This window comes from Apteryx mantelli, chromosome 1 (assembly GCF_036417845.1).
Source record: "Apteryx mantelli isolate bAptMan1 chromosome 1, bAptMan1.hap1, whole genome shotgun sequence".
Classification (NCBI taxonomy): Eukaryota; Metazoa; Chordata; class Aves; order Apterygiformes; family Apterygidae; genus Apteryx; species Apteryx mantelli.
This window is the reverse complement of record NC_089978.1, coordinates 126,800,933-126,814,678: the sequence shown is the minus strand read 5'-3', so window position 1 is coordinate 126,814,678 and position 13,746 is coordinate 126,800,933. Positions and strand designations below refer to the sequence as shown.

The following is a 13,746-nucleotide window of genomic DNA, read 5'->3' as shown; positions in this document are numbered from 1 at the left end:
GCCTGTGAATTTGAGGCAAGAAGTGGTGATTCAGTGAATGAAACTGTGATGGAAACACTCGGTCAGCATCGCTGTCCTATTCCCCAGGTGACTTTATTCCTTGCTTGGGAAGATAATGCATGGCTCATAAATACGCTTACCACAGCCTCTTTATCTTCACCACTCTGTGAATAACAATATCTGCTAATGTTTTCTCCCCGATAGCACTTTCAGGCTGGGCAGTGGACTCCACTGGAGCTTGTATGTTCAACTCCACAATCCCCCTGCTTTCCAGCAGAAATTCCAGAAAAGCGCAAAGCAAAAGGATGACTCTGGAGTGCATAGGAACATAAGAGCAGCTGTGCTGGGTCAGACTGAAGACCTACCTAGCCAGTACAATGAGCAGTTTATAGTAAAAGGAGATGCCTAGAGAAAGTAAGTCAGGGCCATATGCAGTAACATAGCTCAAGTGAGGAGCAGGGACAAGCACCTGGGCTTTAATGCAGCTCCTGAGCAGAGGGGAGGCTCCACATGGGACTTCTTGCAGCTCTTGCTCATAACTTAGCTGTTTTTATGAGAGTCTGACCCAAGGTTATCCAGTTGTGCCATATCAGAGCTGGCTTTTGGCACCGGCAGTCAAACCCCTTTTTGGAGGGAGATTTGCTCAGGGCTGTGACAGAGCATAAGAACAGGGAAAATATATATGCTATTTCTTCCCAGCATTCTCCCAAATCTCCAAGCTTGTGCAGTTCAGGGACTTTCTCTATAGGCTGTGATTCCTTTTATTTAGAAAGTTGCAAAGGATTTTTCTTCTGTGAATTTGTCCAATCCCACTTTGAGCCCATATAAACTTTCAGCATCTGCTTTTTTTGGCAAGGAGTTCTATAGTGCAAAAAGAACTGCCTATTTTGTGTAGTTTGAAACTGGCTCCTATTAGCTTCACTCAAAGCATCCCAGTTCTTGTATCAAAAGAGACTGATCAGCTGATCTGTAGCCATGCCCTCCATGCTATTTCAGACTTTGCTGACCTGTATCACATCTCCCCACAGCTGTCTCTTTTCTCTTGTTCTTTTCTTAAATTTTTTAAGCTCTGCTATGAATGTGTAAGTGGCATAAGGATGTTTTCTGTTTGGCTTTTTCTGCCTCTTCCTAATCATTTTTAACATTTGATCTGCTTTTTTTGACCAGTCCTGTGCACTGAGTGGGTGTATTTTGTGAAATTATCCAGTATCATCCCAAGATTTCACTCCTGAATGGAACAAGCCTGTGCTTTTATATGTCAGATCAGAAGTTTTTTTTCCCCACGTGATTCATTTTACATTTCTCTATATGAATTTCATTGCATCTTAGTGCCCAGCCATTCAGTCTCATAACAGCTTTCTGCAATTCTTCACAGCTGCCCTTGGCTGTACCACCTGCATGACTTAATATCAGCAGCAAACTTTGCCTTGTTGCTTACTTCATATCCAGCTTTATAATGAAAACTTTGAACAGTGAGGGTCCTACCACAGGTCTCTGCAGAATTGCATTAGTGAGCTCACCAGAAATGACTGCTTAGCTCCCAGCCTCTGTTTCATATTGTTTAAGCAACAGTTTATCCATGCAAGGACTTCCCCTTTTTGCCATGGCTATGACCTTCTGTAAAAGTCTTTGGTGAGAGACCTTTCTGAAAAAGCTTTGGGGAAACCAGGCCTGTGCTGACTGTGTGAGCCTTAGCCACATGCTTGCTGAATTTTTCAGAAAACTCCAATAGTTTGGTGAGGAAGGACCTTCTTTTACAAAAGCCACACTCTCTTCAAGTACATCATATTTGTCCACCTAGTGAGCAAGCCTTTTTAAAATTTGTATAGTTTCTGCTATTTTTTTCAGTAAAGATGTCAGATTTACAGGCCAGGAACTCTAAAAGCAACATGACATTTAACACCCTCCAGTCCTCATGTACCACATTGATTTTACATGAGAGGTTACACAGCACTGTTACTAGCTCAGTTATTTCATCCTTAAGCTCCATCAAGACTCCTGGATGAGTGCTGTTTGTTCCTTGTGGCTTGTTGCTATTCTTTTTGCCTCTTCATTCCATAAACTCTTCCAAAGCTACTGCAATTTAAGACAGATCTACTGATGAAGCACTCACAAAGTTCTCCTTTGAGATCCTTTCCCCATCTGAGGACTTCTTTTATACTCTAATCATCTATTGGCTGTACAGAGTCTCTGGGAGGCCTCTTGGTTCTGGTATGTTTCAAGAAAGATTTATTATTAGATTTAATGCCTTTTGCTCATTTTTCCTCAAACTCTTTTTATATTTTTACATCTAATTTGCCAGGGTGTAGGTTTTGATTTTCTTCATTAGCACATCACTTCAGTTTTCTGGACAATACTTACTTGCATCTGCTAATCTTCCTTCTGCTTAGGTATGTCAGCTTCCTCTTGTCTTTTCTCAGATATTTCCTGGTATTTGTCTGCTACAGGCTTCCAACATAGTATCATTAAGTAGTCTCCATGCTGCCTGTAAGGGTTTATTTCTCTTGGCTGCCCCTTTTAACTTCGTTTGATGATCTGCCTTGTTATACGTAGTTCCCCTTTAGTCAAGGTGAGCATAACTGTGGTGGATGTTTTGGTTTCTGTTTTTCCTACAGGAATGGTCAATCTAGATATGTTACGGCTTTTACTGCAGGGCAGCTCACCAGCTACAAGATCATAAAGCAGGCACTGTGTGCTACTGTGGATCATATCAAGAGCTGATCCTTTTACCGTGGGCTCCCATGATCGTGTCTAACGATGTCACTTCTGAGTTATGTTCTAGTGGGACATTTGCCCAGTCTACAGGAGGGCAACAGCAGTCTCCCGTTACTGTTGTATTTTCCCCACTGCTGCTCTGCTCTCTCTTGGTATGTCTCAGTCTGTGTTACTACCTTGGTCAGGGAGGTGATAATATAGGTCCAGTGCTACATTATTCCTGTGTTGGTCCATGCTACTTGATGAGATGGTTAGTTCATTACACTGACACTAGGCTTTTTTAACGTATAAGAGTACTCTGCCATCAGTCTGATCTACTTTTTTTTTCCTCTATGCTCTGTACCCTAGTATTACAATGCCCCATCAGTTATCTTTCTTCTAGCCAATTACCAATATGCCTGTTATGTTGATGTCTTCGTTTAAGGATAGCCATTCCAGTTCTCTGTCTTATTTCTTGGACTTTTAGCATTCACATAGAAGCATGTATATCACTCTTCATGTTCTCCTTTTGCTATTCTATTTAAATATTGCTCTGCTTTCTGTTCCCTATTTGATAGTTTCTATACTCAGTCCTATACTTCATTGCCTTTGAACAATGAAATGGCATATATAAAATGCCTGTTCATAACAGGTGATTTCAAAGCATCATGATTAAATGTAAATGTTTATCTACATTGCTTGTGTTACCATTTTATTGCAAATTACTTCATTCAAATATGATTACAGCAAACTTCCTTGATAGACATGCCCATAATTAAGTGCCATGTGACTCTCAGATGCTCATTTGAACAAGGAGCAAAGTCATGCCAACAGAGTCGTAGCTATCATAGATGAATGCAAGCTTCTCATCTTGCTTGCACTTATGTAGATTTGAAGTAATTCCCTCAAGGTCAATGTATACATATTTAAACTTGTAGGAGCTTCCAGACTCTACCTTTCAAATGCATTTATAAGATAGAATTTGAAAGTGTAGGGTTATTCTCTTGTACCTTGAAGAGTGTTTAGAAATACTTCTCTTATGTTATTTCACCTCTCAACACTGAAGAGAATGATTCTAAAAACTGCAGAGAGGAAAAAAGAAAATGCATCCCAAATGCTGTTGGAAAGGGCACAGTCCTCAAAGGTGCTGAGTATTCTCTGCAGTACTTGAATCAGACACTACTGACAAATTTGGTAAGTTGTGCAAGAGTAACAACATCGTAGAACTCTGCAAAAAGTTACAGCTTTGTTTTTTCTCTGTATTAAAGATTGCATACCCTAGCTTGCTTCCTCTATATGCAAGTAAGCTTCAGAAAATGAGGAAGTATTTTATAACTTTTCTTATTTTGCTTTACTTTTTCTCCAAATGTATTTCTACTAACAGGAAAACTCGAAAGTCCTCAATAACGTGGATGTTAGTGAGTCTCTGCTTCTCTATGCTAATTTTTAACATCATCTTCATCTCCGGAATTGAGAACTGAAATGCCAGGAATCACAGCAGTGATACCACCAGATATGACCAGCAATATCAGACTTATGACACCACCAATAATACCTTACTCACATCTGATTTGGTAAATCCTCCTGCAGACCCTTGGTGTACAGTTGTGGCAGTCCTACTGCATTACTTTTTGTTGGCAACATTTATGTGGACAGCACTCCGTTCTGCACAATTGTACTTACTGCTGCTTAGTCATGAAGCCGCTTCCTGGACGCTTCGTTGTAACCATGTCAGTAATTGGATGGGGTAAGATTTAAAGTCATATATATAGCAATCTCATGCCAAAGTATCAGTACGTTCAGGGAGGGTTGTAAAAGTATTAGACCAGTAGACAGCAATTACAGTCAGTGTCCCGAGTTAGCCACTGTGGTTTAATAAGTAATCTCCAGTTACTGCTTACACTACTGGTATAATCTGAATTTGTTGTCATTGTCCCGATGTGGCACGGAAATCAATAGCTTGCTCATCAGCTCAGCAGCGTAGGTCTGTTGCATGCAGCAGAAATTTCTCAGTAACCAAGACATTCAACAATCTGTTTCTGTCAACTGAAGGAAAAAATCTTTCAGATACAGTGATTGTATATGGGAAGTAAAATTATTCTCTGGCCCTTTTGATCTCAGCCAGAGCCTTGTGTGCATCCAGAAGCAGAACTGACTTACATTATTTGTTACATTATTTATTAATAAGCAATGAGCACATCCTTAAGACTTTATAGCAATTAGCAGCTACATTGCAAGCTGAAGGGGAACTACTTGGAGGACTGAAGAATGCAGACACAGACACTAAGTAAGGTAAATCTCAGCTTCCTTCAAGACACTATTCTAATACAGTATACAGGAATATCTGCCTTTGGCCCACTATGTATTCAACTTTTGTGGTATATTGATTCTGATGGCATCTACTAAACAGTTTTAGATTCCAATTAATTTATTATTATGTCTTGCATTTGGGTGGGGATAGAGGCAATTCCGCTAAAGCTTTTAGACTTCAGACTGCACGCACAAGCCAGAAAATGCCCAGTGAAAGCTGCCTGGCTAAATGACACTCTGCTCTGTGGTGTATATTGCATGACAACCCAGCATTAGGTTCTCCACTGTGTCTTATGATTCATTACACATGTGCAAAATAGCATGATTCTGATTCACTGCATTTCAGAGTTCGAGAGTAGAGTAAATACTGGGCAGTCTGGAAGATCTGTAGTAAGGCTGAAGGAGGGAAAGAACAGGAACAGCCCTTAAGGAGCATGTTTATCTCCTGGACAAAAGCTTGTGTGGGGCCTCCTTCCCATGAGACGTGCAGCTTAAACTTCTAACAGGTAGTCAGGGGAGCCGGAAAACACAAAGTGATGCAAAGGGATCAAGGAAGTAACTTCATTTCTCTGAGAAAAAAAAAGTACTCTCTGCATCAAATTCGTATGAAATATAACAGTGCTTGGAGCAGAATTATCTTAAATTAGTTTCCCCTGCAGACAAGGGGGTAGGCTTGCACGGCTGTGATAAGTCAGCTACAGCACAGAAAAGAGCTGGTTCTGTTACCAGAAGAGTCATCTCTGGAAGCTGTGTTGAAGCTCTCTGAAGGCAAGAAACGAACAAGGTATGGACATGAGCTGTTCTCAGAAAAATACTGCTCACAGCCCCCAGTCCTGCCTTTTCCTGTAGGCTATGGATACCCACTTAGCTTAGTGCAAGGCAGATGAAGCACAGGTCTTAAAATCTATGGATTTTAGGAGGCAAGTAGCTATTTCTGTAGAGGGGGGATAAGGTACATCTATGCAAGTGAACAATAAACTGCTGATGTCTCTCCTATTAATTAGGAATCCCCGCTATAGTCATTGCAATAACACTTGGAACTACTTATAGAGAAGGAAAAGCATTAAACTACTGACAGGAAGAATTGTAAGTAAATGAATTATTAAGATACTTGCTATCCCATACCTTTTATGCTGGCTTATTATTAATGCCATTCTAGATTTATTACCCGTACTTAAAGAAAACTCTTCACTCAAGCTAAACTTCCACTATAAGAAAATGCAGTTTTTCCTCACTAAGGATTCTGGATACTAAATCACACATCTGCCTTGAATGCTCCTGTAAGCTCCCATGTGGCTTTAAATGGAGATTGGGAGTGCTCTTGGTCTAGCTGAAATTCAAGACATTCATTTAAGTGCATAACTGTATTTCAGTACATAAGCTTAATCATCCCATTTACCTTAAAGCTTTCTGGCCAACATAACTGATATCCCTAATTGCTGTATGCTTTTGGCATCTGCCCTCATCTGAGTGCCAGCATCCCAAAGCTGGCTATTATGCTTGCAACGTACCTTGGTGACAGTGGACAATATAGAACAGAGGTAGACTTCTTTCAGAATAGATGTAAACACAAGCCCCTTTACCCGTGGTGGTCATCTCGTGATGGTCATTTAGGGGGTGTTGACCTCTTTCTGAGATTATTTATCCACAAAAAAAAGAAGAAAGGATTATTTCAGGGTAATCCCATCTGCCTAAATTTTTTCCCATTTTTGTTTCAACCTTTGTCCATTAGGTCTTCCCTTATTATTCTTTAGCTCTATTATCATATATACACTAAAGATAAACTTGCACATGCTGGCCAGATACCTGTTTGGATAGTTATATTCCACCTTACATTTCCCTATGCAGTTTGTCTGATAAAATCACTTTGCACTCTGCAGAGAAAGGCATGATCAAATGCCCTCAGCTCTCAGGGAATGGCTGCCTTTCGGAGATGGGCTAACAAGGTCTAGAAAGCCCTGTGAGGCCCTTCAGAATGGGAAGTGATAAATTATTTTGTTTTGGTTTTGTATTCTGAAAAATGTGCCTAATGAATCTTTTGAAATAGCCTCTCTTTATATTTAAAGTTGCTGGCTTGCAGCACTGTTTGAAAATCAGGATTTTAGCACAGAAAAGCCTATGTTGTGGTCATTCCTACTGCCAGTAGCACTCATACTCCTGTTTAACTTTATCATCTTCATCAACATCACAGTCTCAGTGATATGGAGGGATAACAAGAATTTGACAAGGTGAGCTGGCATAGAGCTCCTCAGAGTTTTCAGAATAATTCTTCACTCTCTTGTCATGAGCTTAGACATTCTTGCCAGGAACTCAGATTTTTGATGAAATCTTTTGTTCTAAAGAAATGTATTTTTAAAGCATTCAGAAAATTAATTCCACTACTCCAGTGGGTCAGATTGTGTTCTTTGTACAATTACATTTCATTGAACATATTGCAGGCTTTTGCTGCCTTTTTCTTTTTTGAGGGGGTTGGAGTGTTACTCAACTTGACTTCAATAAAGGTTATCCTCAATTTAAATCAATGTAAGTGAGAGCAGAACCAGGTCCAGCCAAATGAGAATTATGGATTCTCAGACATCTGAATATCAGGCCAGTTCTCTAGAAGATTTAAAGTAGGTTTACTTGCTCAATTTTACATATACACTCAATGTATTGTCACAAGCTAAGTGTCACAGATTCTGCAGTGATATTTGTATTAATTTAAAAGGGAATTTTTTAAATTTTTTTAACTCATAGAGCTGATATGTTCAGCAAAACTTTGTATCATTTTTTCATTTCTTTTATATATAATTTTCAGGCTTGGAGCAAACCAGAATACCTCATCTCTGACTCCTCTCAGACCTGGGAGAAATTGGATGTCCAAACTTCATTGGCAGCTTATTCTTATACTGAAAATTGAGGACATTTGGATTAAGTTTCTTCATTTTCTAAAAACTTCTAATAGCTAACACATTCATTCTTACTGCTTCCTGTTTCCTTGGCAAATCTTACTTTTTGAAGTTGTTAAAGTAAGATATGTTCCAGATACATATTCTAAACACAGATCATTCAGATAAGCTTGCACAGATTTCTCTTTCAGGATTTCTTTTATGGATGAGGATTCAAACAAATGTAGGAAGGCATATGTTCTCAACTCACCTGAGAAATAACTATTTGGGATATAGCCTTTAATAAATAAAATAACATGTTTAAAGCTCAATAAGGTAACAGGTGGTACGGAGAAAGATTTTTTTGTTTGTTTGCTCTCTAGGAATAAAAAGGATTCATTCATGAAAAAGATGCTTGGCACTATCTCTATAGTTGTAGTGCTCGGAATCACCTGGACAGTAGGCTACATGATGCTAATAAATCATGAGGAAACAAGTCTCATTTTCAGCTATGTGTTCTGCATTTTGAATGTTACCCAGGTAAATATTTAATAATTCTGAGACTGATAATTGAGATACTGGGGAAAAAAGCTGTCCGATTTATTTGTCCTATAGCTTGGTATAGCCTGGGGATTTGTTTGAAAAGGGTTACAGAGATCTGGAATTTTTGTTCAGAAAGGGATGCTATCATTCTTGTTTGTCACTCATAAAACATTTCTCATAGTGCAAATCACTGCGGTATTTTATTTCAAGGTCACCATTGAAAAGATCTTTTTGTCTGGGTGGCTTCTCCTATACCAAATGATATGTAAAGTGATATTCAGAGTGAGTATCAGGAAAAAACTTCTCCATCAGCTGTGGGAAAGAGTCTCAGGGAAGCAAGAGCTTCATGGTTTGAGAAAAACTTCCCTTGTGCCCAGATCTTAAACTGTTTACTATCTGCTTGATTTACTGAAAACTGAGGCCCTTAGCACCAATGGGGATTAGATCTGAAAACTCTCTGTGCAAAAAGTCCCAAAGTGGTTATCACTATACTATTGGGTATATGGATTATACTCCATGATTTCAGCCTGAAATCATGAACAGAGACAGAACACAGACCCATCTATTTAAAACCATGAGCCCTTTCTTTTTTACCCAGGATGCTCATGATTAATGCTTGAGATGGGAATTTAGAAGAAGTGGTATGGAAATACAGAAGTCCCACTTTTCCTCTGTGTGTGTCTGCTTGAAGTGCTGATAAGGCACCACTTCATTTCCTGCTCATGGCATACTCAGGCAGGTCTTATATTCATCCTATTCAGTAGAGGGCAATAATGTCATTCTGAGACATGCTAGCTAATCCATTGCAACGTGCAAGTCATGCAACTACAGCATAGTTCCATCGAATAATTTTCCCATTGAAAATACTGTGTGTATTTCAAGGTATTAACTTCATTGTCAGTGGTTACGGAAAACTATTGTTGCAGCTATTTTTCAAGTCAAATCATACTGACCAATCTCTTCTGGTTTTATCAGTAAAATATTAACTCTGGGCTTTCATTTACTCCACAGGGACTTCAGATTTGTATTCTGTACACTTTCAGATCGCCAGTCTTCAAGAAAAAAGTTTCTGAAGTGTTTCCTTTTTCTCAGTGTCAGAGATACCAGTGTACCTGCATTCAAAAACTTACTATGTTTCAAAATCACAACTTGCAAAACATGCAAAGGAAACTTTCAGACCATCCGAAACTTCTTCAGAAGATATTTCCTTGTCTACCTTATCTAACCACAGGTAGAAACCTGTAAATATGTGAAATATAAACCTGTGTTTTTCAGTGTTTGTTCTATGTATGCATCACATATCTTCAATGTTGAACACACTATTCCAAGTGCAGGGAGGTAGGAATAGATCAGAAGACAAGAATATCAGGAGTCTTAAGCAGGGGCACATGCTAGCAAGACTGTGTGACCGTTTAGCAGCAATGCAGTGATAGATCCTCTTGATACCATTTGTATTGCATGCCACTGAGGAAGGTCTTTGAAAGTAAGTTGAGGACATTATAGTTTTACATAGTGTAGGTGTTTGGAAGTTGCTCTGTTTATACCGTCTCATTTTTCAGACCTGTAGAACATGTTTACCTGGCCTCTGCAATGTAGTTCCCCCTTTCATAAGAACATTTTGATTTAATTAGAAACCAAGGGATAAATCAATGAACAGAACAGTCCTCACTGGCTCTGGCTCCAAACTGTACTTACTACCCACTTCCATAACATGTTGGCCTTACCGCCGTCTTTACAAAAGGAAATCTGTATCTTAGAATTGTCTTTTAAACTTCCCAGCTAAAACTTCTTTGGGATAAATGGTAATTAGACTAAAATTTTTCTATTTTCATATGAGAAAAAGAAAAAAGAAGTTAGACACTTGAATAAACAGGCTAGGAGAGGCATTTGTCATAAATGTGTAACACACATCCTATTCACACCACTCCCCTCAGCATTAGCCTGTGTTAGGCAGCATGCTTTTTTTGGAGGTAGATGGGTTTTTCCAGAATACCAGCTGCAGTACTTCAGTTAGAGCTCTCCTCTGAACTGACCTTTGGATGAACCTTTCCATCCGTCTGTCCTTTGGCTTTATTGGGAGCTAGGGAGAGGAGCCACTTGTCTTTGGCATTAGACGTTGGTTTCTAAACTTAGGCTATAAATAAATATTAAAAATCCTGTTCTCAGTCCATCATTTATTAATATAATACAGCATGAAGAAGTTGAAAGCAATGTTAAAGGGAGCAGGAGAAGAGTTTCTGGATGTTGAAGTGATGAATAAGGAAGAAACAGCAGAGTATCTTGATGAAAGGAAGTGTTGTATGGTGGCTTGAGCACAAAGTGGTGTGTGAAGAGCAAGCAGCTCTTCTCGCTTTGTGTCTTTGAGCAAAGCACTAAGATCCACTGTAGTTGGTTCCTGCCTAACAAAAATGAGAATAATTACATTGACCCATCCCATTCTCTCCTGTGCGAGAAAAAAGACTAAGAAATTTAGACAGGTAATATTTTAAAAACAATTTTCATTCTGCACTCTGAACAAATATACTTGTATGATTAGCCATCTCCAGTTTTTATAAAACGAGAACATCATGTTGGAGTTTAAACAAAAGTCTGTTTTTAAGAAGCATGGTCAGATTTCCCTCTTTTTTTTTTGTCTTTTTTTTTTCTGAAAATGAATGTGGTGTATTTTGAAAACTTGCAAGATGCTCCAAATAAAGTCACGGACTTGATCAAATGTAATGGCTGAATATTTAGGGATACAATCTCTGAATACCCTGGGCACTGTGAGACTTTCTGAATGTCTTCATGGCAGTGTTTCAGTGGTCCTGAAAAATTTTCCACTTCTTAGAAATCTACGCATTCTCTATGCAGCAGAAGAAAATGTTCTCTAGAATTAATGAGCCTCCAGAAAGAGCAGTTATATCAGATAGAAGGCTGAAGCTCATCACCACTGCTTCAGATAATGGCAGAGAATGTCAGTAAAAATTGTCCAGGAAAGGTAATTTCCCATATTTTGCTATGATGCATGTTTTCAGTCATACTTTTTTTTGGACAGGATGTTTATGTTTCCATGCAATATCCATTTTTTATTTGTAAATTAGGTCTGTAATATTTACCTTTGTCAATTCCTTTAATTTTATCGAAGAAGAGTATTTTAGAAACTATAGTGTGGTTTAGGATATTTGATCTCATTTTAAAAGACAGCTGGATACTGTGATGATGGTTCCTTTAAGGAGTGATAATATTTTCTAGGTTTGATTTTTTTTTCCACAAAGAAAGGAGTATTGTGTAAAGCACCTCCTGCCTAATTTTGAGCACAGACTTTTTTTAAACCAATATCTTATCTTTATAGACCAAAAATCAAGCAAAAAATCAAGGAGAATTTGTACAATATCGAACTGGCAAAGTATTGACTTTTTACTAATAAAACTAAACATCCTGTCTCTAAGTATTTGAGATGTTAAAAAATTCTGTTAAAGTGAACACTGAGCACGTCTGACCTAAAAGAAAACATTTTCACCTTCAAAGAAAATGGAAAATATCAATTTTTGTGGGCTTTTGCATCTAAGGAATCCTAATTTCAAAAAGGGAACAAAGCAAAATAATCTTTTTCAGGTTATATGCTTGGCAGTATAAGAACAATAGTTCAGTTCTTATCTACGCGTGGAATATATTGATCTTAATAATGCAGTGAACTTTGGTATTCTTTGTGATATGTGGACTTTAAGGATCATGAAGTTTCTTCTTGTTAGCATATTGGAAGTTCTGCTTGAATAAAGGACTGCTTGAATAAGAAGAAGGACTGAATCATCAGTCCAAAGGTATGAAATATGAGATGCAGAGCCTGCGTGTGTAACTGATGGAAAAGTCCTGTTCTCCAGACCTCTTTCCTACACTTTTAGAAGCAATGAGATAATCTATTTTTTGCCTTTGGAAATGCCAAAATTATTTCTAAATATTTTCTAACATTTAGCAAAGGAAGCCTCCTTAACTGATCCCTTCCTCCTCCTAAAAATATTTAGAATTAAAAACATATCCAACTCTTTTCTCCTCTGTTTCCATTTCTGTGTGAGTAATGTCTGCTTATTGCTAGTTGCACTTGTTATTAGAGTCTGCTAGACAGAGACTTAGCAGACTACAAAATCAAACTCTTACAGCTTTTTGTTCTTGCCCCATCAGAAATTGCAATTTGTGAGCTTTGCTTTTCAGACCACTAAACAACAAGGTGTCTTCTCAGAGGCTTTTTTCTTAGTGGAACCGACCTCTAACACCAGGAAACAAATAACTACAGTTATGCTTTACTTAGACCTGCATAGGTATTTCTGTCATTTGTACGAACATGTGTAACTTTGCACCCACAAATGAAGAAAGGCAGTAGAAATCCCAAATGCCCTGGAACAACAGAAAATCCAATTCTGGCTGTTCTTTGAGAAGTACCCTTAAGCTTGATTTTTGAACCCGAGGAGTCCAGTCTCACATCTTCACCAGAGAAAACTCAGGAAGTCAGGTATATTTTTTAGATTTGTGGTTTTCCTTCCTAAGTAGGCAAGCTCCTAAAAGAAGGCAGGAGGGTGGGGGAATAGCAGAGAATACCTACATGAATAAATACTCATGTCAGGGCCATGATTATTCGTGGATGAAGTAGGCAGACAGGCTCTCTCTGTGCGGGTGGCTGTGCATGACAAGCATTGTGTAATTTAATGACTGGTTTTTCATCTCAGTGCCACCAGTCTAGGAGGATACAAGCTTGCATTTTCAAACAGTCCTGTTACTGCGCTCTGTCTGAAAAAAATCATTTTATGCTGCTTGAGCCACATCTCTTGCGTTTCGGCAGGAGCTGGACATACCACCCCATTTTTGTTGCAGCCGGTATGACCCGTAGCTCACCCTAGCAGCCATGAGAAGAGGTATGTTTTTACCCCAGCGATGAACATCAGCCAGATGACTGCATTTTGCTGTTTAGTGACAACACTTTGAAAGGTTTTGCCCCAAGACCTGTCCATTTGGTAAATACTGGCTAAAAACAAACAAACAAAAACCTTTTTAGCTGGGAGAAAAGAGTGAGGCAGCAACCCCAAGGGGCCGGGGCAAGTGCCTGAGTAGGCTGCCGGGCTGCATCCCCGCCGCCACGGCGCCGCCCCCGCCCTCACAGCCCCGACGACCGCCGCCCGCGCGGCCACGCAGTCCCTGGCGGCGCCAAAGCCCCGCCCCGCCGCGCGTGCGGCTGCGCGCGCGCCCCCGCCCCACGACGCGTCGGCGCGGGGAGGGAAGCGGCTTCCCGCCCCCACTGCCCTGGTCGGCGCATGCGCCCTACGGCGCCGGCCGGGCTGGGGCCTCGAGTGCGCATGCGGGC

General features: G+C 39.6%; 1 protein-coding gene across 1 annotated transcript in view; it reads left to right on the top strand.

Moving 5' to 3' along the window:
• ADGRG7 (adhesion G protein-coupled receptor G7) overlaps positions 1 to 10,726 on the top strand; it is a 31,718-nt gene extending 20,992 nt beyond the window's left edge. Inside the window, 8 exon segments of the mRNA XM_067291144.1 lie at positions 4,079 to 4,384; positions 4,386 to 4,441; positions 6,009 to 6,090; positions 7,071 to 7,232; positions 8,255 to 8,411; positions 9,426 to 9,489; positions 9,492 to 9,645; positions 10,606 to 10,726. Of these exon segments, the coding sequence (XP_067147245.1) occupies positions 4,079 to 4,384; positions 4,386 to 4,441; positions 6,009 to 6,090; positions 7,071 to 7,232; positions 8,255 to 8,411; positions 9,426 to 9,489; positions 9,492 to 9,645; positions 10,606 to 10,726 (1,102 nt within the window).
• Positions 10,727 to 13,746: the final 3,020 nt, after the last annotated feature.